The 25,825-nt window shown below is 52.2% G+C and overlaps 2 protein-coding genes across 5 annotated transcripts in view; one reads left to right on the top strand and one right to left on the bottom strand.

The window, feature by feature from the left end:
• The window catches only part of TDRD12 (tudor domain containing 12), a 71,116-nt gene extending 69,865 nt beyond the window's left edge, over positions 1 to 1,251 (top strand). For 3 of the 4 annotated variants that reach the window (XM_055311985.1, XM_055311984.1, XM_055311987.1), the window contains one exon: positions 155 to 1,251. In XM_055311985.1, the coding sequence (XP_055167960.1) occupies positions 155 to 249 (95 nt within the window). In that variant the 3' untranslated portion in view covers positions 250 to 1,251. The remainder of the gene's footprint in view (positions 1 to 154) is intronic. The other variant, XR_008662628.1, reaches the window with a different exon arrangement.
• Positions 1,252 to 2,467: 1,216 nt separating this feature from the next.
• SLC7A9 (solute carrier family 7 member 9) lies at positions 2,468 to 25,673 on the bottom strand. Its single transcript, XM_055311990.1, has 13 exons — positions 25,344 to 25,673; positions 24,626 to 24,747; positions 23,143 to 23,290; positions 22,682 to 22,924; positions 22,271 to 22,396; positions 21,938 to 22,037; positions 21,297 to 21,341; positions 20,711 to 20,834; positions 19,333 to 19,436; positions 13,816 to 13,912; positions 12,721 to 12,870; positions 4,306 to 4,480; positions 2,468 to 2,808 (listed from the first exon to the last, which is right to left on the bottom strand). Exons 2-13 carry the CDS (start codon positions 24,719 to 24,721, stop codon positions 2,744 to 2,746), a joined length of 1,473 nt encoding a protein of 490 aa, XP_055167965.1. The 5' UTR covers positions 24,722 to 24,747; positions 25,344 to 25,673; the 3' UTR covers positions 2,468 to 2,743.
• Between the last annotated feature and the right edge of the window lie 152 nt (positions 25,674 to 25,825).

The raw sequence follows: 25,825 nt of genomic DNA, 5'->3' as shown, positions 1-25,825 counted from the left end.
TCATTTCTTGCCTAAAATAATGAAAATATCAGGATGGGTAGAGCTCTAGGCCCTAACGGACTTTTCCTGCACTGGCCAGAATAACGGCGGCGGGGGGGGGGGTGCTAACTAGTCTGTAATTAACAGATTTTTCATTAATACCGAACTCTTCTAGTTGCGAATTCTAAAAAAAACCTGCCCTGCAAAGTGGCAGAGGCGACCGAGAGCGGGGAGGAGCCGTCGGAGGAAGACAGGAGTGACAGCGAATGAGTGGGAGCCCCGGCGGCGCACAGACGCGGGGCGCACCGTGTGGCTCGGAGCTCAGAAACGCGGACACGCACACGCGGCTTGGCCTCCAGGGTCCACGCTGACCTGCGTCCCGCCGTGGCCCCAGGTGGGCCTTGTGAGAGGCGGGTGGAGGGGCGGGGGGCCGCTGGGACTCGGCCCCCGCCCCCCCCCCGCCCCCACAGCCGCCTGCCTCTCACGGAGCCCGTCCCAGCACACTCCCCTGGGGCGGCGGGGGGCACCGTGTGCCCCTGCATGGGTGGTTGGCCCCCCGCCCAGACCTGGTTGGTGGCCTGCCCTAAACCGGGGTGTGCGTGTGGTTGAGGGTCCCCGGCGCAGACGTCAAGCAGCACCGCCTCTCTTCTCGGGGGGCTGCCGGCTGCCCACAGACGGAGCACGGGGGAAAGTGGGGTTACCTCTGCGGTCCCCAGCCAGGCCCGGGCTCCTGGAGGTGCGGCCCCCGCTTCTGCAGAACCGCCCGCACCTGCTCAGCCCCTGGGCCCAGGCTCCTGCTCAGTGGAAATGGAAAAGGACGTGTGGGTCCCCGGAGGGGACTCGGGACACCTGGGCAGGTGGGGGGGTGCTGGCAGCAGCCCGACGCCATCTGGCGGCCAGGCCGGGGGCTACCGCGGAGTCCGAGTCCTCGGGGGAGGCCTGCAGCTGTCGCCACCTAACTGCGGGAGCCCCCGAGCCGGACTTGCCAAGTGACCAGCGTTGCAAAGGGGAGCGAGATACCAACCCTGTGCCCGTCGTCAGCAGGGGCCCCACGGCTTTGCCTGGACGCAGGAAGGATCGGTGACCGCACGTGACCACAGGGACCGCCGGCAAGACTTTTATTCTTACGACCCATCAGAAAGCACACACGTCCCGATAGATAAGCCGCCGCTTGCACAAAAGGTCACCTGTCCCCAGGCTGTGCCCAGAGCAGGTCGGGATCGCTCTGGCTCTCAGTTTCCTCATCTGTAAAATAGGACCTTGTCGCATGGCCTCGCCCTGCTCCGTGCCCGGGGACGCGGCCGGGTGGGGCCCCGCGAGGGAGGTCGGCCCACGGCCGCGGGTGGGAGGGCGCGCCGGGCAGCCGGGACTCCCGTGGGGGCTCGGCAGGAGTCGCGGGCGCCTGAAGTACGGGGGTGCTCGGCCTCTCTCTCGCTAACTCGGGCAGCTCTTGAGGTAGGAAGTGCCACGGTCTTCGCTGGCAAAGGTTTGGACCTTGCGGAGCTCTTGCAGGGGCCCCAGCAGGTGTCGGCTTATGTTCCCCGAGCTCCTGCTCCCACTCGGGGAGGCCGCCTAGCTGCGGCCGGGCTGCCGAGCCGCGCCGGTTTCCCGTGGCTGTTGGCCACCTGCCGCCGACGCCCGCTTATGTTCACTCTCTTGTAAAACGGCAAATAACAAGAGCAAGTAATAGAGCTGCAGAAATCGGGGCGGGGTGGGCGGGGGCGCAGGTTCTCCTGGGCCAGGAGTGGCGGAGCAGGGCCAGGTGTTTAAATCTTGATTTCTTTTTTTTCAGTGATTTAAATGTACCGTTTGAAGTTCTGAATAGCATTTATGGGACATACACACTGACTTGTGACATGTAAGCAATTAACAGGGTTTTTTGGTTCTGTTAATACATACTGATTTCACGTTTGGGGAAAATTTCTGAAATGCAAAGTAAAAGTAGTTTTGTGTCTCTGCTTCTAAAATTGCTCACATAGTCAATCGTGGTGTGAATGTCTTGCCGGTGTATCAATAAAATTTCAGTGTTTTCACAGAAATGCCATTTCACATATTTTATCGACCCTGTTTTCCCTGAGTGAGTGCCAAGTGCAAAATAGAATTTTATTCACTACTGCCCTTTCTGGTTTGACCAGAGTGCCGGGAGGGGCTGGGGCTGGGGGCGCTGCGAGGCTGGCCACTGATCGTGGTGCCGGCCGTGGGCAGCAGGCCGCAGGTGGCTCTGGGTGCTCAGCTTTGCAGTTGGCCCTTGACACCAGCCTGGGGCAGACCCACCTCCTACGTCCTGGGTAAAATACAGGGGTTCAGTACTTCGGTGGGGGTGGTGGGTGAGGCAGTAAAACATTTGCACTTAGTATGTTAAAAATCTATTTCAACCAAAGCAAAAGTGTCACCTATTTTATATAAAAAAAAAATATATATATATGTATCTTCTTGATCACAGAGTTAAAAGAACACCCTTTATTGAAGTAGGTGTGATGTGCCTGCCCCCGTTAAAGAGTCTCGGCCTAGGTGGCAGCCTCTGAGCCTGGCCGCCAGCCGTCCATCAGGTGAGGTCTTCACCCGCTAACTTCAGCAGACACCTGTCACTTCTCTCTAGAACCCCTGCCCAGAGAACCGAGGGTATCTAAAAACAACAGTATCATGAACATCCGAATACAGTTCTTTTTTTCTTACGGAAAACATCAGGAAGAAATAACCACAAATATTGCTTACAAAAATAAATTTATCACAGCTTGGACTTGGCTCCAGGAGGCCGAGCTTGTTACTCCAGGGCTTCCTCCGGCGGCACGACCTCCATCAGCATCTGCAGGTGCATGGTGATGGGCTCTGGAGGAAAAGCCGATCAGAGTGCGGTTAGGGAACTGGAATGAGAAGCTGGCTTCGCTTGCTTCCCGGGGAGCAGTAATACCATCCCTGCCCTGCGCACGGGGCTGTGTCCCGAGAGCCCAGCCAGGACGACTCCCAACCCGAAGCTACAAGGCAGGTGGTACTGCTCGGCTTTAGAAAACCCAGCCAAGCTGCTCCCTACGAAAACTGGTTGGAAGCTGGAACTAAGAAGGTGAACAAACGATCTAGATTTTAAGCAGGATGCAGGCCCGGTGACCGTGGACTAAATATGCAGCTCTCGGTGAGTGGTCATTGCACACGGACAGAGAAGGGAGTCGTGCGTCTTCCCCAGAGGACGTGGTTTGGTGGCAGTAAAGATAGCTAGCAGGTTCCTACGGCTTTACTGGGGAGTGGCCCCCAGGGTGGCTCTCCCTTCAGCCCACGTCCCCGGAGTGTGGCTAGATTCCCTATCGGTGGGATCAAACCTCAGCTCATGCTCAGACATGTCGGTTCTCACAGCGACACACGTACTTTCCTTTCTGCCGTCGTGTGCCTGCAACCGTCTCTCCACTTAGGGCTTCCATCAGAGTCAAGAGATTAGGCGGTGGGGATTGCTCTTCCAGGAAAGGAAAAATCCCCAGTAGAAGTAATAAAGCCCTATTTTGGGTTTGGCTTCACTTTGCTGGTCAACATGGAACAGATTGCGTGTCGCCCGTGGTACCAGTGAGGCAGGCCTGCAGGCCGAGCCAGGGGCCGAGCCAGGGGCCGAGCCAGGGGCCGAGCCGCCCCGGCCGGAGAAGGGCATTCCCGGTGCAAAGTGTCAGGGTCAGCCGCACCCCCACCCAGTTGGGTTTTGCTCCCTGGAACCTTGTAGGTCTCTCTGGGTTGCATTTGTGTAAGTAAACCCCAGAGAGGTGCCCGAGGGCCTGGTTGTGCTTCCCTGCTTCCCTGTTTGGAGAAGCTGAAGGAGCAGAGGCAGATTTCCAACCACATTGACTCAGTAAGCATTAGGTGACTACACCCGCAGTGAAGCTGCGCAGCCCAATTCGGGCCCTCGTCCCCACTGTCCTGGTTTGGGTGTGTCTGGGCTCCTGCTGGGCCTCACATGTTGTCTGTGGGGCGGGAAAAGGAAGTGGTTGGATGGAAAGTCCTCTGGAGGCTGCACGCGCAACGATGTGGACGTACTTATCGGTACCGAACTGTACACTTAAAAATGGTCAGGACGGTCGATGTTACGCGTATTTTACAATGAGAAAAAAAAAAAAAAAGAAAAGCAGATGGTGGTTCCCCTTCCTACTCGTTACAGTAATTGATGGGAGCAAAGGCAGAGGCCGCAGGTGGCCCCCAGAGGTGTCACACGGAGGAGAAGGGGACTCGGCTCGCTGCGTGAGCTCCTGGGATAAGACAGTCTTGGTGGCATCGGGGCGGGGCGGGGGTTGCGGGCCGCTGCGCCTGTCCGTGCTTCGCTAACACGGCAGCCCCTCGGCTGGTACTTACTTGAGATTTTCTGAGCCCATCCAAACTTATAGTGGACGAAAAGGAAGTAAAAGATAAGGCCGCTCAGTATAAATAGGACACAGTAGAGGTACTCCCACGCGGGTTTGCTGATGATCGGGGCCACGACCAGGAACACGGAGATGAGGGTCACCAAGATGGGGATGAAAATGGGCACCTGCCGGCAGAACCACAGGGTGTCAGGATGCGGCCACGGGCATTCACTTACATCCTGAGGATTTTCGTCCAAGACCAAACACGGACACAGGAAGTCTACGAACTCCATGTGCCGGTCCTCCAATTTCTGTGCTTTCGAGATAATTTTGCCAATCTTATTTCATCCCATCTACCCCCCCTTTCCTGAGAATATTAAAGTAAATGTCGGATATGGTGTCATCTTACCTGTGAAACATTTGGGACATGTCCTCCCCCAAGTCCTGAGGAGGACTTTTTATTTTTAACATGTTCATTCCCTCTGCCTCCCTTTTCCCCCCTTTCCCCTGTCACTGGCTTATTGTAGGAATTGGATGATTCATCCTTTACAGGGTCTTAATTCTAGCTTTGCCTGAGAACTCGCTCCTCTGTCTCTCAGATTCCCTGCACAAGGGAGTGGATCTGGGGGCAAGGATGCTTCGTCGTTGGAGCAGTGTGCTTCCTCTGGTAGCACGTCGCGGGGCCCTGAATGCCCCGCCGTCCCACGTCCGCTCGCCAAGGTGACGATCCTTCCAGCCGGTGGGCTCAGGGGCCGGGGAGGAAGCCAGAGCCACCAGATCTGGACTCCCCCCGCTTCTCCAGGGAGCTGTTTACTCTTAGCTGGAAATGGCACTTAGAAACCATAATCTGGGGGGCTGGGGTACTCACGGTTCTTAGGGACAGCTAGAAAAAATTTTTTTTTCCAAGAAGGGAAAAAATTGGCAAGTTCATACTGATATTTCCAATTCATTGCATTTTTCTCCCCCTTAGACTTAGGTCTTTTTTTTTCCTTATGCTTCTGAAAACCTTATTTCTTAACGGCTTTGGCAAAATTCCTTACCTGCTTTATCCTATAACATGCCCATAATAAATAGACAAAATAACTGTGCCAGTACGACCACTACTGGAAGTGTGGTATGAAGAGTAAGATTTCTTGTAGCTCTTGTTAACCTCCGGAAGTAACCCACAACGGAGGTTCATTCAAAAACCTGCACTTGACTTTTTCTCTGTGTGGTGTTGGCCTTTCCTCATCGCAGAGTAAGGTTTCTTCTATTTGTTTTCAGTTTTTGCGGATTTTTTCCCCCTTTTATCTTAAATTTTAAACTACTATAATTTTAAACTTCTGATTGATCTTGCTTTATCCTTCCATCATTTATTTCTGAGAATAAACACACACATAAAAGCTCAACCATCAGGCACACACTCCTCTTTCACCGCCCCCATATAAAAGCTGGCAAATACACAATTGATGGTTTTACATTTTGCTTTTTCCTATGAATATATGCCAGAGATCGTGCCCCCGCCACACAGAGTATCCCCCTCCATCTTTTACAGCTGCATCCCACTCGACTCTGTGGACGGCTCAAAATGTACTCCACCAGCCTCCCATGGATTGACTTTTGGGTTGGGCGGAGCCTTTCTCGAATACAGTTACTGCTGCAGTAAATACCCTTGTGTGTATTTCATACTTTTGCCAGTATCAACTTGGGGGTAGATTACCCCAAAAGGGGGTGGCTGGGACAAAAGATAAGTGCGAGTGTAATTTTGCTAGACGTTGAGCAGTCCCCCTGCCTTCACAGCAGCTATTCCATTTGTATTCAGATGCCATGTGGGAGGAAGTGGGCTGCCACCCTCCCCCCCCAACCCCCCCCCCCCCCGTGGCCTCTCCAAGATGGGGAGTGACCGGAGCGTGGGATCTCTGCCCGTCGGATGGGCAAGCAGCGGCACCTCATCAGAATTGTGGCCTGCATTCTCCTATGGGGGGGGGGGCTTGCTGGGTTTCATTTGCTTCATTTTTAAGAGTCATTGCAGTTTCTGAGCTGTCTCTCCATATTTTTTGTTTGTTTATATGTTCTGTCCATTTTAGGTGTCGATAATTCCCGTCGGCATTTTAGGAACTCTTTAAATTAAGGATAGTAGCCCCCGTTTTGTGACATTAGTGCAAGGATTATTTCCCCATCTGGTATGCATGTGCATTTTTAACTTTCTTCTCTTTTTCTCAATGCCTAAATTTTTATTTTGTTGGGGTTTTATGTTTGTCACCATTTTCCCCTTATTGCTTATGGATTTTGAGTCCTAGGAAAGATCCCTTCCCCATTTCTGGACTACAAAGCAATTTATATAATTTATATTTTCTTTATGCATCAGCATCATAATATTTACATTTCAGAACCTTCATGTTTTAATATCCTCTTTTCTGAAAAAAAAAATCCTCTTTTGTTTTGCTGGCTACTCTTGCATCGGACTGAACTTTGTAATCAACTCCTGCAACTCTAGAAAAAAAAAAAATCAGATGTATCATGATCTCATTAAACGTCTAAATTAGGGCAGCCCGGGTGGCTCAGCAGTTTAGCGCCACCTTCAGCCCAGGGCATGATCCTGAAGACCTGGGATCGAGTCCCACATCAGGCTCCCTACATGGAGCCTGCTTCTCCCTCTGCCTGTCTCTCTCTCTCTCTCTCTGTCTCTCTGTCTCTCATGAATAAATAAATAAAATATTTTTTAAATGTCTAAATTAAAAAACAGTGACATCTTGGGGCACCTGATGGCTCAGACAGTTGTGTCTGACTCTTGATTTTGGCTCAGGTCATAATCTCGGGATTATGACATAGAGCTGCAGGTTGGGCTCCACACTATGCATGGAGTCTGCTTAAGACCTCCCGGTACCCCGTCTCCCCCCCCACACCTCCCCCTCTAAATAAACAAAACAAAAAACCAGTAAAATCTTTATGATGCTATTTTTCCTAAGAACATGTATGGATTTTCACTTGTTCAACTGACCCGTTTCTATGTTTCAAAAGATTTCCACTGCTACAACTCAAGAGGCCTCACTTCTTATAAAGTTTATGGCTAGGCACTTGTTTATTATTCGTTTTGGGGAATAAGGTGCTCTCTTTGTTATCTCTTAATTGGGTGTCATTTTTATAAATAAAGGCTATTGATTTCAGTATGTTTCTTTTCTTTTTTTTTTAAGTAGGCTCCATGCTGGAGCCTAGTGTGAGGCCCGATCTCACAACCCTGAGATCGAGCCCTGAGCTGAAATCGGGAGTCGGATCCTTAACCAACTGAGCCATCCAGGTGTGTTTATGTCTCATTATTTTACCGTATTTCCATGTAGTTTTTTTCTTTGATTCTTTTGGATGTTACAGAGGCACAATGTATCTTTGAAAGGAGGAAGTTTTAGACTTTAAAAAGCCTTTTCTAATTGCTTTCTCTTATCTAATTGCCTTGCCACGGTCTCCAAAATGCTGCTACATGAGAGCTGAAACGGAAGGCATTCTTGTTACCTGTGAGGACATCCCTCTAGTGCCACCTTCTCAATTACAACAGCCGTTAGCTTTTTGCTGAAGGGGTATGTGTGTGTGTGTTCATGCTAAGGAAACAGTTATCAATTCCTATCTGTGTTTTTATCAGTAGTGTATGTTGAATTGTATCTGGCGAATTTTGTAATCTGTAGGAGGTGATTATAGGGTTTTCCTCCATAGATATATTAATATAGTGAAATATATCCATCCATGAATTAAATCCGTAATTAATAGGTTTTGAGATCCTAGCCCCCCTTGCAGACGTGACTTAGTCATGGGATATTATCTTTTTAATGTAATTGGGTTCTGTTTGTTAAACAATTTAAGTTTTTTTTTAACAATTTAAGATTTTTATATCAATATTCAAAAATGAGATTAGTCTGTGATTTTTTCTTTTTCCCTTTTCTGTGCTTTCTAAGGTTTGGTATCAATATTATAGTTGATAGAAAATAACCCTGAGATCAAGACCTGAGCTGAGATCAAGAGTCAGATGCTTAACTGACTGAGCCACCCAGACACCCTGTTGCTAGAAATAACTTGAAAAACTAGTAAAGCAACCTATACCTAACCTTTTATTTTAATTTCCTTAAAGATTTTAAGTAATCTCTATAGCCAACATGGGGCTTGAACTCACAAGCCTGAGATTAAGAGTCACATGCTCTACCAACCAAGCCAGCTGGGCACCCTTGTAGCTAACCTTTAAAAATATGAGAGGAAGCACAAACACACAAATAAAAATGATGAAGTTGGGCAGCCCCAGTAGCGCAGAGGTTTAGCACTGCCTGCAGCCCGGGGTGTGATCCTGGAGATTCGGGATCGAGTCCCACGTCGGGCTCCCTGCATGGAGCCTGCTTCTCCCTCTGCCTGTGTCTCTCTCTGCCTCTCTCTCTCTCTGTGTGTCTCAATGAATAAATAAATAAAAATCTTATAAAAAATAAATGAATGAATGAATAAATAAATAAATAAAATGGTGAAATCATCTCCAGAACATAAGAATTTTTTTAAAAAATCATAAAACTAATTTGTACAACTCTATATAGATAAATTTGATGAAATGGACAATTTTCTGGGAAGATGAAAAGTTACTAAAACTAACCCTGTCAGAATCCGAATTCTCAGGGAAATTCCAAAAACCAGATAATCTGACTAGCAATCTTAAATTCTTTTTTGTTTATTAATTCCTTATGCACTCTTTTGATTTTCTTTGTTGTTCTTTCTCCTGCTTTTTGGGTTGCCTATTTGTTTTCATTTTGATTGCTGTATTTAATGCAGTAAAACTTCCTCAAAGCACTGATCATAGATCATGTCTTACTGCTATTTTTAGGAATTTATGTACCTTCATTTCCTATTTGTTGGACTGAAAAGTTTGATTTAAAAAAAATAATTTCCTGTTTCATTGCATTATAGACAGAGAATGTGGTTGGTCTTTATTCCTAATTTTTTTTTAGTCAAGATTTTCTTTGTGGCATTTGTCAATTTTCAGACATGTCCCATATGCGCCTGAAAAAGTGTGTTGGCTATTTTGGGGACTCAGAGCCTGGACAGGTGTCTAAGATCTGCCGTGGTCTGTTCAGGGCTTGTCACTTGTACTAGTGAGATGTCTGGATCTGTCTTGGACTGAGGGAGACACTTTAAAGTCTGTATGTGTGTCTCCTTGTACTTCCTACAGTTTCTGCTTCATAAAAATGACTTCTGTGTGATCCGGTGAATAGGTTTTCATGCCTGCCATCTCTTTACTGTGAATTTTAGCCATTAGCATCACTAAAGACACTGAAGTGAGTGTCTTGGGCCTGAGTACTCCTCTGATAGGATCACAACCCCTGTTTTCTGAGTATTATTTTCCTTTGCTTGGTCTGTCTTTGCTTATCCTCCTTTGCTTATCCCTTTGCTTATCCTTTCTGTCTTTGCTTATCCTTTTCTACATATTGTCTATCCTTTGTAAACCTGCCTGAAAAATCTTTTCCCTTTAATGGTTGATTTAGGCTCATTTAAACTCTATAACCCAGGGCATCTGGGAGGCTCAGCGGTTTAGCACCTGCCTTCCACCCAGGCGTGTTCTTGGAGTCCTGGGATCAAGTCCCACATCGGGCTCCCTGCATGGAGCCTGCTTCTCCCCCCGACTGTGTCTCTGCGTCTCTCATGAATAAATAAATCAAATCTTTAAAACAATTTTAAAAAATAAACTGAATAAACCAGTTTATCAGTGTAACTGACCAGAATTTGCTCCACATTGTTTTACAGTCCTCTATGCAGGCTTCTACTTATTGTTAGTTTTCTACCCTTAACGAGTGACATTCTGTGGGAAAACTCTCACCTGAGGCCCATTTCTCTTATTTTAAATGGGGAGAAAAGATCATGTATCACAGTCCCAACCAGTGTCCTCAAATACAGCTTAAACACAGTAAATGCATGTAAATACCCAACATGCATCATACCAAGAAGTAGTAACTGCTTTAAAAGTGATTTTCCCCTGACCAGTTAGTACGGTTGTGAACAAGTGGTTACCTTGAATGCGGTGACACGGCCCCCCAACGTGAGAGTGACACGTGACTCTCACTTGTCAGCGTGCCTACGCACGATTCTGACTCGTGTTGGATTTGGAGCGCAACTTGAAACATTTCTCTATTATATTTGAGGATTTAAATACTGATTTAATAAATATTAAATAGGACCGATAATTTAATGATTATAATTAAATAACTAATAATTATAAACTAAAACCATAATTAAAAGTTAAATGTAATTGAGTAATTATTATTAATTTCCCCACATAGCTAGCAGGTAGAAATAGGAATATAAAGAGGTTTATAGATTTATAGAGTCTAGAAAGTTTTGGGATGTTAAAAACTAATAAGCAAAAACAAACAAAAAACCCTAATATGCACTCTACCAAGAAAATGTTAACCAGGAAGATATTCTGATTGTTTCCCTATTGGAGTCTTTATATAGAGGGTCTTTTATGATACGGTGTCTTATACGCATGCGCACGTGTTTGTCTTTATTTATTTTGGATCTATCTTTTGGGGTCTATAAATGCTGTTTTTGTTCTCAGAGTTGCCATTATAAATAGTAAATATCACAGCTCACTCTCCTCTTTTCTACACGTTGTCTATAATAAGCAGTAATAGTATTAGCTAGGGAGTCTTCTCTTTCCTCCTCCTAATTTTAGATGGTAGCCTGGGGCAGTTTCCTCCTTGGCATGCTTTCCTTAACTGGCACGCTTTCATACGCTTTCCCTTCCATTTTTGTCATATGATATTGTCAGTGCTTGATGTTTGCATCCTTGTGTCCTCTTTATCTCGCATCATTTAGTCCAGTTCTGTAGTTAAGTGTATTCACCTTGTGCCACTGACTTTTTGGTTTCTGAAGCTTGTTCTCTAGGTGATTCCTCCTGAGGGTCTCATGTAACAATCCATGCCTTGAGGTGTTTCATATTAGTAACTTTATTCTTTTTTTAAAGATTTGCTTATTTGAGAGAGAGAGTGAGAGCGCGCACCTGTTGGAGAGTGTGGGGGGAGGAGGGGCAGAGGGAGAGAGAGAATCCACAAGCCGACTCTCTGCTGAGCACGGAGCCCAACACGGGCCTTGATCTCACAACCATGAGCCCATCATTTGAGCCGAAACCAAGAGTTGGCTGCTCAACCAACTGAGCCACCCAGACGCCCCTTGGTAGCTTTATTCTTCGAGGTCAATTTGGATATAAAATCTTTGGCTTATATTTTCTCTCTTTGAATACCCTAAATATGTGTCCCATTGGTATGAAGTGTTGCTGATGAGAATCCTAATACCTACGTTAACTTTATAAGCGAATTGGGGTGGAGGGAGGGCATGACAGGGGCAGTGGACACCCAAAGCATGATCTTTCAAAGCTCCGTAATTTAATCAGAACATATTTCCCTCTTGCTCCTTCTAGCTGATTCTCCAGTGATGTCATATGCCTTCCAGAATGTTGGTTCTGGTCCCCTCCTTTCATGGTCCCCCTCCCACTCTCCCACCTGTCCCAGGAAATGTTTCTTGAATTACAGTTCTAAAGCATTCTGTTGCCTTGGGGTGCTTGGTTGGCTCAATTGGTTGAGCGGCCAGCTCTTGATTTCAGTCGGGTCATGATCTCAGGGTCATGGGTTTGAGCCCCATGTTGGGCTCCTAGCTCCGCAGGGAGTTTGCTTGAAGATTCTCTCTCTCCCCCTGTGCCGCTCCCCCAACTCAAGCTTGCACTCTCCCTCACTCAAACAAACCTTTTAAAAAAAGAATTCTGTTGCTTTTATTTGCTGCTTCTTCAGGGATTCCAGTTCTACATGTGTTAGGGCACTTCTTCCCCTATCTTTGATATTTTCTCTCAAATCCTCTTTCTTTATTTAAGGGATTTTTGTGCAGAGGAGAAATCTATTCTACCGTCATGCTTTTGCCTGCCAGATGACCTGATTGAGGTGGGACTTCTAAACCCCATGTCTCAGCTGGCTCCGGAGACTTGGTGACAGTCCAGATAACTGTCAGAAAGACCACTAGGCACATTTTTGAAACAAAATCCTAAAGCCAAAGACATTATCCTGCTCTTGTCCTGTTTAAGCCTTCACTTTTCTACCTCGTTCCTACATCTGCATTCGTTCAGTAGTACAGCTGTTAACAAAACAAAAGCCTCTCACATAAGAAACAAAATAAGTTCTTCGTCGCATTGGCATGTAGACCCACCCCGGCTGCGCAGGGAGGTGGCGGGGAACCCCAGTTTGCAGATGTAGACTATTAGTGGTTGCCCGCACGGAAATGGGTCTGGGCCAGAATTCAGGCTCAAACTCCACCCTCAACGATGATGTTCAAGGGAAGAGGAGTAGAGTCAGGTTGGAAACAGATTTTAAGGTAGGTATTTTTAAACCGTTTCAAGAAATCAAAGCGGCACTTGTGACATTTGGGGCACGAGACCTACCTTGATAGGCCTTTCCAGGTCTTTCTTTGTGAACCTCATCACAACCAGTCCCAGAATCGTCAGGCCATAAAAGAGCCACGCAGCAAAACTGAAGTAATTGACCAACGAGTTTATGTCACCGGGGATGATGTAAATAGTCGCTATGATGCCCTAGAGGAAGGAAGAGTGGATTCTTAGGTCACTGGTGCATAAAAACAGGATCCCTGTCACCTCCCAGGAGGCCGAAGAAGCAGCGTTTCCTGTGGATGAACCTGTTGGCATGAACGAACCCATGAATCCCCTTCTAGCTGGAGTGAACCCAGCCTTTGGCCGTGATGAGTGTTCTCCGTGACGGAGAGGACCTGGGAACGTGGGACTCTTTGACGTTGCAGTTTTAAGCGGCGACAGAACAAAATATGCATGTACATCCCACCAGCTCCCTGATGATAAGCTTTTCTGCCAGAGAGTCTTTGTCGGGGCAAAGGAGCCCGAGCTGTGACACTCAGCCTGGTCTTGACCAGCCTGAGCTGCACGGCCTGGGCCGTGTGGTGTGAGGCCTCCCCTCATCTTCAAAGGGAGTGGGCTGATGGACAGCAGTGGTTCTCCTGTGGGGTGGAAGGAGCCTGGCCCCGAGGCTGGGCTTGCATGGTCCGTAGGGGGTGCCACACAACCAAGGACCGTCCCTCCACTGAGAAACTCCGATTAGAGGATGTCAGAGGGCCTCCACTGCACAGGGATGCGGTGACGTCTAAACTGTTGGGCCATAATGAGAAGCAGTGATCGGAGCCATCTCATAAAGTGGCATATTCTCCTTCCCTGGAAGCTGGTGGGGTTTTGTACAGTTATTACCAGGGACCCAGACATACAAATGTGCATGTAAGGACTGTAGAGGGTAGAAAGTTGGGAGAGTCCGTGTCTTTCGTAGACAAATTCAGAACAAGGAACAGACGTTGGGCAACCTGTTGGAGCGGTCATGGGCTTCTTAGTGTACCTACTTCATGTGGAGGAGTAAAGGGAGCTGGGGCCATTTGGAAACCACTGGGCTTAGTGATACTGGTTTACTCCAGAGCCTCTCGGCCTTGAAGGGGGTGTTTTGACAGCAGGATTCATACTTACATAAAAGATGATGGCGGGGGCTGGAGTCAGGCGCTTGACACTAATGTAGGAGAGCACTTTGAGCATGTGGCCTTCCCGGCCTGCCACGTACACAAGCCTGAAAGAGCAGGAGGAGAGGGATGGATGGGCAGGCAGCCTGTGGTGCCACCACTGCGCTTCCCCACCAAAGCCACGGAGGAAGGGACTCAATGGGCACCTGGTGTGGTCAGTGGGAGTCGCTCTCGGGGAGCTGAGTGAATTTGGGGGAAGTAGGTGGTTAAATGCACCTGAGAGCCATGCTTCCTGGTGCTGAGGGTCAGCTACACAGGGGAGAGCATAGGGCTGGCTTGGGGTTTGGAAAGGACCTTTCAGGAGGAGACCTACTCTGTGTCCTCAGAGTTATGCTTTTACATAATAGAAAAACCAGTCCAGGGCCAGTGAACCCCAGGGCTTGGAACACCTGACGGAAGCAAGCACAGAGGTGCCTGGCACTTCCTAAACCCAAGCTGTGCAGGATTTCCATATTTAAAAAAAAAAAAAAGATGCCTGGGTGGCTCAGTGGTTGAGCATCTGCCTGTGGCTCAGGTCATGATCCTGGGGTAGTGGGATTGAGTCCAGCATCAGGCTCCTGGGAGGGAGCCTGCTTCTCCTTCTGCCTATGTCTCTGCCTCTCTCTGTGTGTCTTTCATGAATAAATAAATAAAATTAAAAAAAAAAACTAGATCTGAGAGGGGCACCTGGATGGCTCAATCGGTTGGGCATCTGACTCTTGATTTCAGCTCAGCTCTCAGGACCCTGGGATCTAGTCCCACCTCGAGCTCCATGCTCAGTCCAGAGTCGGCTTGGGATTCTCTCTCCTTTCTGTCTGCCCCACTCTCCATTTGCACGGACACTCTCTAAATAAATAAAATCTTTTTTTTAAAGAAATAGACCTGAGTTATGAAGTGGAGACAAATGGAAAATGTAGACAGGAAATTGAGAGAAGAAACAGGGAGCCCCCCAAGTTCGTTGAATGGGGTAAGAGAAACTTGAAGAAAAGCAGAGAGCTTCCATGGAACTGAAAAACAGCTTTTAAATTAAACCCAGTTCTAGATAAAAAACATACCCAGATACAAACATCACAGTGAAAGGAAAAAAAAAATTTTTTTAAAGCTTCCAAATTTAAAAGATGAACTACAAAATGAGGACAACCAGAACAGCAGAGATGGCACGAGAATATTTTCAAAGCAACCTGGGAAATCGGTTTTCAGATTCCGGGGCTGTAGAGCTAAGCTATCGTTCAGGACTCCTGGCAAGATAAATATATTTGCAGGTGAACAGGGACTACGACACATTTTCTCTTCTTCGATCCTCATTGGAAACTATTAAATCTACTCCAACAAACAGAAAAGAACTGAACTCAGGAGTCGTTTGAAGATGCGATGTGAAGGAAACAGCAGTAAGACACGTTGATATGGATGTAAGTACACACGTTTTCAATTCTTATCACGATGAACTTTTCTTGGAGGGGAGGGTTTATAGACAAAGTGCAGCTGATCTACCGGACGTAGCAAAAGGGAGAGAGAGCCCTTGCCGGAGAGGGAGGAGAAGGGAGATGTTTATAGCCTCTGTTAGGTATTCGAGTTAAATTTGAAGGGTAATTGCTAAAAGAACAGAAAGAAAACTTCCACATCAGGAGAGAAAAGAAAGGGCATTTGATGGATAATAAATCAGGATAAGATTTTTTTTTTTTAAGCTATGAAAACACAATACGTTGGAGATAATCCCACTGTAACAGGAATCCCATCAGATGGGATCAGATGATGATCGCGTAGACTGTAGATCCGGGCCAGAGACGCCCTGGGGGGTTGTTGAAAGAGACACAAGCCAAAGCCCCCTGAGGCCGAGGGGGGAAGAGACAGGGGATGGATGAACATGCTACCCGAAGCAGCAGCCCTGAGCCTGTAGGGTCCTCAATATCAATATTGGACAAAACAGAATTTAAGGCAAAATGAGTTCCCGTGGAAAATGGAAGCCATCTGCCAAGAAGATACGAAAACTGGGAGCCCTTGAAACGTAGTAGGCCAAACTTGACAAATCCACTGAGAGCAGAAGATCTGAAGAGTCAAGGCACGGGCTTGACGATGACAGAGAAATCGAGGTGACTAGAACACAATGCACCTTATTTTCAAGACCCTAAGAAGCATTTTTAAAACCTGCAGTCAGCCACAAGGGAAGGCGTAAAGCTTCCAAAGAAATGAGATCATAAAGATCCCTCACTCTGACTACAACACCATAAAATCAGAAGTCAGGAATACAAAGTCCAAAAGGGCTCATCTACTTAAAACTACGTATCTGAACTTTGAAAAAGACGTAAACATGGTATCAAGTTAGTTTCCCGAACAAGCCAGTTAACACTGGTAGGAAAGGAGTTGCCAGAGGGAGACAGGCTGCAGGGGTGCTGGGACCTCACACTTTAAACCCCTCAGCACTCACAAACTTCTCCGTAAATTCCATGGGCTCATAAAGCAAGCGGGACGTTTGGAACTGGACACAATCATTGCAAGTGCGGCTGGAGGGCTGAGTAGGCAAGGGGGAGCCAACCACTGACAGGGAGGCACCGTTTCTTCCAGATGGTACATGGCGGGGGCGGGGGGGCTATGAGGCGTCCCTGTGCACAGGGATAGGACAGGGCCCAGATGGGCATGCTAATAGTGGTATTCAAACCAGGAGGGGAAACGACGGACTATTAATAAAAAATATTGGGACAACAGGTAGATGCTTGAGGGACAAAAGCAAGATTTATGCCTCATGTCAAAATGCATTCCAAATTGATCAAAGAGCCAACGTAAAATGCTAGGAGAAAACATGAGTGGATATTCTTGAAAGGAGGGAGGTTTGTCTACACGACATGGAAAACTCAGACCCCAGGAAGCAAAAATCTTGGATGTGGCCCCACAAAAATTCTACCCAACACATAATTCATAATTCTGGCCAACCCCCAAGCTGCACAGGTATCCAATTATACAAGGTTAATGCAGAATGGGTCGTAAACCTAAATGTGAGGGCTACACCTATAAAACTTCTAAAGTAAAACAGAAAAGAAACTCTTCATGATCTTGGGTCATGCAAAGGCTATTAGAGATGACAACAAAAGCATGACACGTGGGAAAAAAAAAGTCAAAGTTAAAAACACACACATTTCCAAAACACCAGTAAGAAATGAGAAGACAGGTCACAGACTGGGAGAAAGTGTGTGTGCAAGTCAGATACCTGAGAGAGGGCTTGTATCCATAATGTATAAATAATTTTTTTTTGTATAAAGAATTCTTACAACTCACTAAGATGACAAACAGCCCAATTGAAAAAGTGGACAAGAGATTTGAGTAGATATTTCATCAGAAGACATATGCATGGCTACCCGGCACATGAAAAGATGCTCGGGAGCATCAGGAGTCCTTAGGGAAATGCTATTAAAACCACAGAGACGTGACTTATCCCCACGAGAAAGACTAATCAAGGAGACCATGCCCAACGTTAGGATGTGGAGAAACTGGGATGCTCATGCATTGCTTCCAGAAATCAAAATGGAACAATCACTTAGGCAACAGTTAAGCAGTTTCTTCTGTAACAGTTAATCACAAATTTACCGTAGGAGCCAGAAATTCTACTCCTAGGAATCTACCTAAGAGAAATGAACACACACGTGTGTGAACGTGCGCAGTGGGCATTCAAATGGCCCAGACTGGAAGCAGCGCAAACTTCTAGCGACTGGGGAATGGATAGACAAAAGGCGGTGTCTCCGCGCAACAGAAATCCAGCTGTTGCAAGGAATGAGCAGATACGTGCTGTGACATGGGGGGACCTCAAAAATAACATGCCAAGTGAAAGAAAGCCAGATGCAAAGGACACCCTGCATCGCGCCAGTTAAATGAAATGTCTAGAAAAGGCAAGTTTAACAGACACTGGAGCAGGTCGGAGATAATCCCAGGCCCGGCGCGGCAGGGAGCAGGGGCTAGCTGCAGTCAGGCAGGAGCGAACTTTTGGGGATGATGGGAAGGTTCTAGAATCGGAGTGTGAGCCTATTTGCACAGCTTTATAAACATAATAAAATCATCGAATTGTATAATTACCAAGTGAGACTTAACAGTGTTTACACCTCAGGAGAGCTATTGAAATCCTGTTCCTGTGTATTAGCAACAAACTTACCAGGGACTGACATTTAAAAAAAAATTTACAGTAGCACAAAATATGAAGTTTGTTTTTAGAGAGAGAGAACGCGCATGAGTGAGAAAGAGCAAGCAGGTGGGGAGGAGCAGAGGGAGCCGGAGAAGCGGGCTCCCTACTGAGCAGGCCCGGGCTCGACCCCGACACCAGGACTGTGTGACCCAAGCCGAAGGCAGACGGATGCCCAACCAACCGAGCCACCCAAGATATGAAATGTTTTGGGGTGACCGTGACAAAACGTATGCAAGAGCGACATACTGAAACTACTGCAGAAAGAAAAGAAAAAACACTCTGGAAAAAACTGAAGACCTAAATAAAGGGAGCGGGTCCTTGCCCTCGGGTTAGAACGATCAACACTGTTAGTGAAGACGGCAGCCCTCTCCAAATTGAGCTACAGATTCACGGCGGCCCTGAGCAAAATTTGACAAGCAGGTTCTCAAATTCATACAGAAATGCCAAGGATCCAGAAATAGCCGAACGCTCTGGAAGAAGGGAAGTTGCTGGACTGGCACCATCTGTGCTTCGACACAGCGCCGCGAGGGATGGTTTTGCGTTCCTCAAACACGTCCACTGTATCCTCCTTGGCAGTTCCGCCCTCGCAAATGAATCCATGCAGGACACCGGACAAGTGGGCAAAGATGTGTTCCAGAATGTTCCCTGTGGCAGTGTTTAAGAGAACAACCCCCCACTGGGGCCGTGAGCTGAGGTTGTGTGACGTTGGGTCAACTGGAATACGACGCAGCTGCTGACGGTCTCCAGGCCGGGAGGGTCCACAGGGCTGGTGGGGCCGGCAGACGATGCGGGTTTGTGTGGGATAATAATCCCACATTATCAGAATGTGGGACAGGAACAGAACCGTGTCAGTTGCTCTCATGCTGCCACCGAGACCGTCGGGGTAAGCGGCAGACTCCTGTGGCCCGAGAGCCCAGAAGGTTACTCTCGGGTCTCCATTACGTATATAGTCACGGGGGAAGACGTTCAAGAGACTTCAGTAGGTGATAAACGGGACCAGTGTGTCACCCCGTGTCCCCGCATCCTGCCTTGTACGACATTGACAGCACTGCCCCCGCCGCTGAGGAGCACAGGGTGTGGGCCACCATGCCCAGCACCGGTGCGCAAGCTCAGCCGTACGTTTTGCTCTCTTTCCTGGACTTTGGGTTTTCTTATGTTTTTATTCAAATTCCAGTTTTCTGTTATGCTGTGAAGTGTAAGCCTGGCAGGCCCCTGAGGGCTTCTGCCCTGAGGCTTGTCCCTCCTCGAATGCAGATGGGCCTCTGGTGCCCTCTGGCCTCCCCCCCACCCCCACCCCAAATGAGTGCTGGGGTTCCCTACCTGCCCGCTGTGAAGCAGGTCCCGTTGGCTGCGCCAATGGTGGAAAAGGCCACGAACAGGGGAACCACCCAGGAGGCCGGGTAGAGAACACGGTCACCGAACGTCTGCAGAGAGCAGCACAGGAATCCTGAGGGGCCTTCACGCTCCTCCAGAGGAAGCTGCTGGGCCTCCCCGGGGCCTGGCCTCTGACTCCCCTCGGGGAAGGAGGACCTACACGACCACTTGACCACTTGGGAGGAGAAGGACATAGCCTCTTCCCCTCCCAGAGGAAAGCGACCAATACTAACTCCACTCCTGACCATCTTGCTCACGGTTGCAGGGTGACCTCTCCTGGGGCTAAGTGTTCCCAGCGACTTGGAGATTAATATGCAAATCTTAGAAATGCCACCCATGGTCTGGATGCAGGGAGGCTCGCTCGGTTTGGCTCCCAGGACTCTGTTTAGAGCATAGCCTTTCCCCTTCCTGACACACGGGTGCAGCCACAAGCTCTAGAGAAAGGTTGGCCATCCGTGGGGTGCACGCTCCCCCTCTGATGCCACCACGGTGCCCTTCTGCACACCACCTCACTCCATAAAATCTGGGGACTAAGGTCCAGTTCTTCGCAGAGAAGAACTGAGCAGGCCCTGAGCCTGGATCAACCTCCACCTGATTCCCCTGCCAGGAAGTTACTCTGAACAGAACCGTGTACAGACCGTAGGGAGTCAGTGCTTCGTCTTTGGTCCAAGTGCCTCCTTGGTTTGAGGGACACTTTACTGACGACCTCCCGATACAGAGAGGCAGACATGTCCTCTCCACCCCCCACCGTCCTAGCTTGTCATTTCACTGTCCTCCCGACACCCCTGGCTTCCCGCTTCCCCCTCACTCAGCATGACCCTGTTCTCCCCGCGCCCCAGCCACCTGTCCTCGTGGCCCATGACCTCATCGTACCCGAGATGGCCTCTCCCCCCGCTCCCCATCCACCCCCATCGCCCATTTGCAGTTCCCTTCCTGGCCCGCGCCCGCCCCACGAGGCCTCCAGCGCCTGGACCCACCCACACATATCCCCTTGCCGTCGAGACCCCCCCCACAGTATAATCCTGCCCTTCGATCCCTCCCCTGCACTTCCTTGCCTGTATCCATGAAAACCCCGACCCTGGGGCAAACCCGGCCCTGTGCCACCTGCGCCCCGTGCCAGCACCCAGGCCCTGGACAGAACCTTCCACCCGCTGGCACAGCCTTTATCCTCGGGTGTGTCCTTGCTGCTGCCCCCAATGGCTGCCTCTGCCCCGAGTCCTAGACTACGACTGCCCTCCCCCCACCCCCAGAGGGCACCTCGGCTGGGCATTTAGGACTTGCCCCGGAGCCCAGCAGCCTCTGGCCCCGGGCCCTGGGCACTCACCACGGCCACTGCCTGGGACTGCAGGAGCTCGGTGGGGGTCATGACCGTGAAGTAGGCCACGTTCATGAGAAGGTAGCAGCCTGTCACCAGCGGGATCCCGATGATGATGGCCAAGGGCAGGTTTCTGGGAGCGGCAGGGACCCAGGGTCAGAGCCGAGCACCCGTGGGAGCCCCGCGAGCCTGCGGTTCCTGTCCTGTCCTGTCCTTTCTCGCCAGCCCCATCCCTCCGCCCCGCCAGCCAGTCTCCGTGGGGGGCCGGGGTCCCAGCCGCTGCCGGAGGCCCACCCCCTCCCTCACCGGGGGCCTGCAGGACATGACGTTGTCAACTGAGAAAAAAACAAAAGACAAAACCTGTCCCGCTCTCAGGCTCCGGGATGGAGAAGTGGGATGTCACCTGATTCATCTAATTCAAACTCAGCCTGACATAAAGTGGGGGTTCCCGCACCGCCCGGAGCAAAGCCGCGCTCCCACCGGTGGGAATGGGCTTGGGGGGAGCCAGCGCAGCAGGAGGGGGCCCCGCTTCCTCGGGGAGACAAGCGGGCTTGCGGACCCCCGCTCCCCCCCCCCCCCGACTCTGCTTTCTCACCTGAAAGGGTTCCTGAGTTCTTCCGTGATGTAATTGAGCTGATTCCTAGGAGGGAAAAGTCACACGAGTGACCTCCTTCGGCCTTCCTTGCTTACGCACGTGCAACACAACCCAAGCGTCTCGTTGGAGACTCTCCGGAGAAGGTTCTCCCGCGGGGCCTCGGGGTGATCTCTTTCAGAGAAAGCCCGTGACGGTGCCCCCCCCCCAACTGCGAGGTCTGCACGTCTGTCAAGTGATAGGCCTTTGCTCTCTGGGAATCAGAATTTTCCAGAACCCTCGGGAGCAACGAGTCCCCAGGCTGCTTGGGAAACCCTCCAGGTTTTGCGGGAGGGAAAGGCCAGGGTGATGGGCGGGGGGCCAGGCTTCTTCCTCACACGACACGGGCAGGGCCTTGCATCTCCGCCATGGGGTGGACGCGCTGCGGAGGCTTCTGGCCTAGTCAGGCGCCCGCCCGTCTCCGTGTCCCCCTGGGGGCCCAGCCTCGGCCACCATGTGGCCCGCTGAAGGGGCAGGGGTCTTGGGGCCTGCGGGCTCGGAGGGCGAGCGAACCGAGGGGCGTGTGGACGTGAGCCCCCCGAACCCCGGGGGCTTCTGCAGGAGCCGGACCCGGGTGGACGTGCGGCCCGTCCCAGCGAGCCTACCATCCGTCGTAGGCCCAGAGGCCGTTATAGAAGGCCAGGCTGATGGCGCCCACAGACAGCTTTGCGCCCTCGAAAGAATTCTCAAAATTCCTTGTATTTCCTGTAATGAAGCCAGACAGCGAACTGTGGGTGTCAGAGGACCGCACCGGGACCCCACGGCATCTCCACGACCGAAGGGCGCCGCCCGTGACCTCAGGGTATCACGCGAGCTCCAAAAGGCCGGGAATCCAGAGCGGCCCCTTGGCACCCCTGCCGGGCTCCCCAAGGGACAGGCCGTGGGGGACGAGGCCGAGCTGTGTGGCACCCGCCCTGCCCGCCCCGGGGCGCACTCACCTTGGGCCAGGAGGACCAGGCCCCCAATGATGATGACGGCCACAATCACCAGCTTGGCCCCCGTGAACACGTTCTGGACGTAGCTCCCCAGCCGCACGCTCAGCGAGTTCACGGTGGTGATGAGCACTGGGAAGAGCCAGAACGGGGGTGACGGTGGCCCTGGGCCCAGCACACCCCCTTCCTTTTCCAGGGGCCCGGACCTGCCCTCGTGGCTGCCCCATCGGCAGGTGTGCCTGGCGGGGACCTCGGAGCATGGCCCTGGGGGACCGCCCTGGGGACTCTGGGCTTTGGGGGGCCCCCCGCAGACCCCGGCCCACTTCTTGCTGCACCCTCAGGCCCACCGGCCTCTCTGGGCATGCGGGAGCCAGGCCCCCCGCACCCCCTGCCCGGGTGTCACCCGTGGGTACTCACAGATGGCAGCAGCCGCGAGGCACTTCACCACAGCTTCGGGGGGCTTGCAGCCTGAGTAGAAGGGCGCACAGACGTACTCGGAGAAACTGAGACAGATGATGGCGAAGGAGGTGGGCTTTATGACGAACAGGCTGGTCCAGGAGAAGAGGTAGGCGGGGATGGGCCCGAAGGCCTCCAGCAGGTAAGGGTACTCGCCCCCCGACTTGGTGATCATCGTACCGAGCTCTGCAAAGCACAGGGCGCCTGGAACGCAGAGAGGGGGCCCGCCCCGGTGAGACCTTGCCCTGCTCCCGGGGAGCCCCCCCACTTCTGGGGCCGCCCCACCGGGCCCCCTCGGCTCTCTGGCCGGTCTGCACTCATGCCCCACAGATGCTGCCCGGGACCCCAGCAAGCGCGGGCCGGGGCGCAGAGGGTGCCCGCCTGCCTCGGGGGAGCTCCCCAGGGAGGCCCGTGTTCGTTACCCAGTGTTGCCAGGACCCCACAGGCCACCCAGATGATGAGACAGGGCCCCACGGCCTCCGTGTTGCTGAGCACAGACTTGGGGGAGATGAAGATCCCAGAGCCGATGATGGTGCCCACGATCATGCAGATGCCGCTGAGCAGGCCCACCTGGGATGCGGCACGGAGGGCGGTTAGGGCGCCCCCGCCCCCACGCCCCCCCCAGCGCGGCCCCCTCCTGCCACGGCCAGCCCAGCTCCCGCCAAGCCCGAGCACCGTCACCACGGCCCGTGAGTCAGGCAGGCCCCCGTCACGCCCATTTTACAGAGGAGAGCGCAGAGGACAGATGGGTGACGGGGCTTCCCCAGGGAGTCCCCGCGCAGCACCCCTGGCTTGGGCGGCGCCCCGACCTCTACCCCTGACTGCCCTTGACAAAGCGGCGCAGACGCCCAGATGGGTTTAAAGGCTGACTGAGCAGAGAAGTCAGGGCCGTGGTCTGCGCCAGGGGCCTCCCGGGGAGCAGGGGGGAAGAGGGGTGCAGGGGGAGATCCAGGGGCCTCCCGGGGAGTGGGGGTGGGGGGGTGCCGGGGGAGACCCAGGGGCCTCCCAGGACAGAAGCACCCGGAGGCTGCCGAGCTCTGATGCCGTTTGGCAGGGAGTGACCGGGGCACTGGCAGGACGGCCTGGGCTCTTCTCCCCTCGGGGCCTGTTAGGCTGATTGACCTCGGCGGCGGAACCCTCCAGAACCCTTCCTCCCGCTGAGGTCTGCACTCACCGGAGCTGCCCCCAGTTTAGGAACGAGTGGAGGACACACCCGGGGGTCAACTCGGTGCTTTTCAGGGGGAGCGACACCCATTAGCCAGCCCCTAGGGACCCCAGACCCCAGGCCAGCTCGCAGGCAGCCGAGCCAGCCCCCGTCCCTCCTCCTGCCCCTGCTGCCCGCACAGCCCAGCCTGACAGTGGGGCCCTCGCGGCCGCCCTGACCCCCCGAAGCCGACCATCCACGCCCCCCCACCCGCGTGGAGCCCCCCTGCCTTCCAGCCCCTGAGGGACACTGCCCCCCCGCCCCTGGGGCGCAGGCCCCCCCCAGTCCAGCCACTACTGTGGTCCATCTCACAGGATCACCCACGCCCCACCCATGTCGCACGCGCACCCCTGCTAGAGTCCCTACAAAGGAACGCGTTTCCCATCATTGAAGGAACATATTGAGGGACAGGCCGGGGGCAGCTACGCGGTGGAGACCTATAGAGGGGGCGGCCCATGGCAGAAGGGCCCCCCTGAGCATCCCCCCGGGCCCGAGTGGACCCCAGCCGTCCAGGCCCTCGCCCGGCGCTCCGAAGCACCCACGCGTTAGCTTCGCAAAGAAAATGCTGGATTCACGGGCCGGAAGGCAAGAGCTCAGCCCCACGAAGTGTTGGCTCCGAGGTGTGCTTTCCAATCAGGGATCGGGGGGCTTCGCGGGGGCAGCCGCTCGCCGCTGGGGCCCTGCGGGGGGGACGGACTTGCCTCCTTCTGGAGACTCGTGGTCTTGGGTTCCTTGGCCTGGATGCTCCCCGTGGACCTCTCGTCATCTCTCCTGTTTCTCAGGCTGTTCTCCTCCATTTCTCCTCCCGCCGGTCCTAGGGGGGCTGCGAGGAGAGCACTCGGCCCAGCCCGGCGGCGGCGGCCAGGCCGGGGCACCCCTCGGCACCCCCCGCGCCCAGCTCCACTCCACCAGCAGCGCCCAGCTAGGGCAGGGACGAGCACCTGCCGACCCCTCGGGGATGGTGTGCGGGGTCCGGGCCGACCCGGGGGAGGGGCTCCCGTGCATTTGTCCCGGCGCCGCAGCAGCCCCCGGGGCCCCCCGAGCTGTCCGCCCCTGCTCGCCAGCAACGGCGTACCCCAAAGTCGTTCTACGTCCAATTTCTCTCTGTCTCTCTCTCTTTTTACTTTTTTCCAAAAGTAAAAAGAAGTATTTTACAGCATCCTGGAAGACCCTTGGGGGAACCGAGTGCAAGGACGGCAGGCTTTGCCCATGGTCACGTCCAAGGCGAAGGCACCGGGCACAGACAGGGCAGCCCCGCGGCGGCGATGCTCCCGCGCTGAGCGACAGCAGCCGCGACATGCTGGGGGGATCAGCCCAAGGCCGAGCCAGCCGGGGTGCTCCCTTCCTGCGCCCTTTCCCTAAATAAAGTCCCTCCCAGGCCCTGGGGGGAGGGGGCTGCCCACCGCCCTGCGGCCTTACCTTTCCTCGCCCTCGCAGCACCCGGGGAGCTGCCCAGCTCGGCCGCCGGCTGTGTCTGCGCGTCTGCACGGACGCGCCCTGGGAATGGCCATGTCTTGTGCCCAGGAGTGGAGGACGCCAGAAGGTACAGAGGTCAATAAAGGTAATTATTAAACACCTCTTTTTTTTCTTTTCTTTTTCTTTTTTCTTTTTCTTTTTCTTTTTTTTTTTTTCTTGCAGCAATGAAGCCTGGATCCCGCGCCCGCAAGGGGAGGAGGGCCAGGCACAGGCCACCTCCTGCGCACAGAAGCTCCCGTGCTGTCGCTCACTGTTCTTTCCTTAACCAGAGCCCCCCCACATCGGGTGCATCTTGTCAGGAGATCCCTCTAAAAACTGGCAGCGGAGGGGATAAACTTTGGAACCAGCTTCTTTTATTGCCTTAATAAGCTAGATTTACAGCCGGGGGCAGGCGGCACCCGGGGGGACCGCCGGCGGGAACTCGC

The sequence above is a fragment of the Nyctereutes procyonoides genome, unplaced genomic scaffold (assembly GCF_905146905.1).
Source record: "Nyctereutes procyonoides isolate TBG_1078 unplaced genomic scaffold, NYPRO_anot_genome, whole genome shotgun sequence".
NCBI classification, from domain to species: domain Eukaryota; kingdom Metazoa; phylum Chordata; class Mammalia; order Carnivora; family Canidae; genus Nyctereutes; species Nyctereutes procyonoides.
Note: the sequence above shows the minus strand (reverse complement) of the source record. Positions and strands in the feature narration are given on the sequence as shown.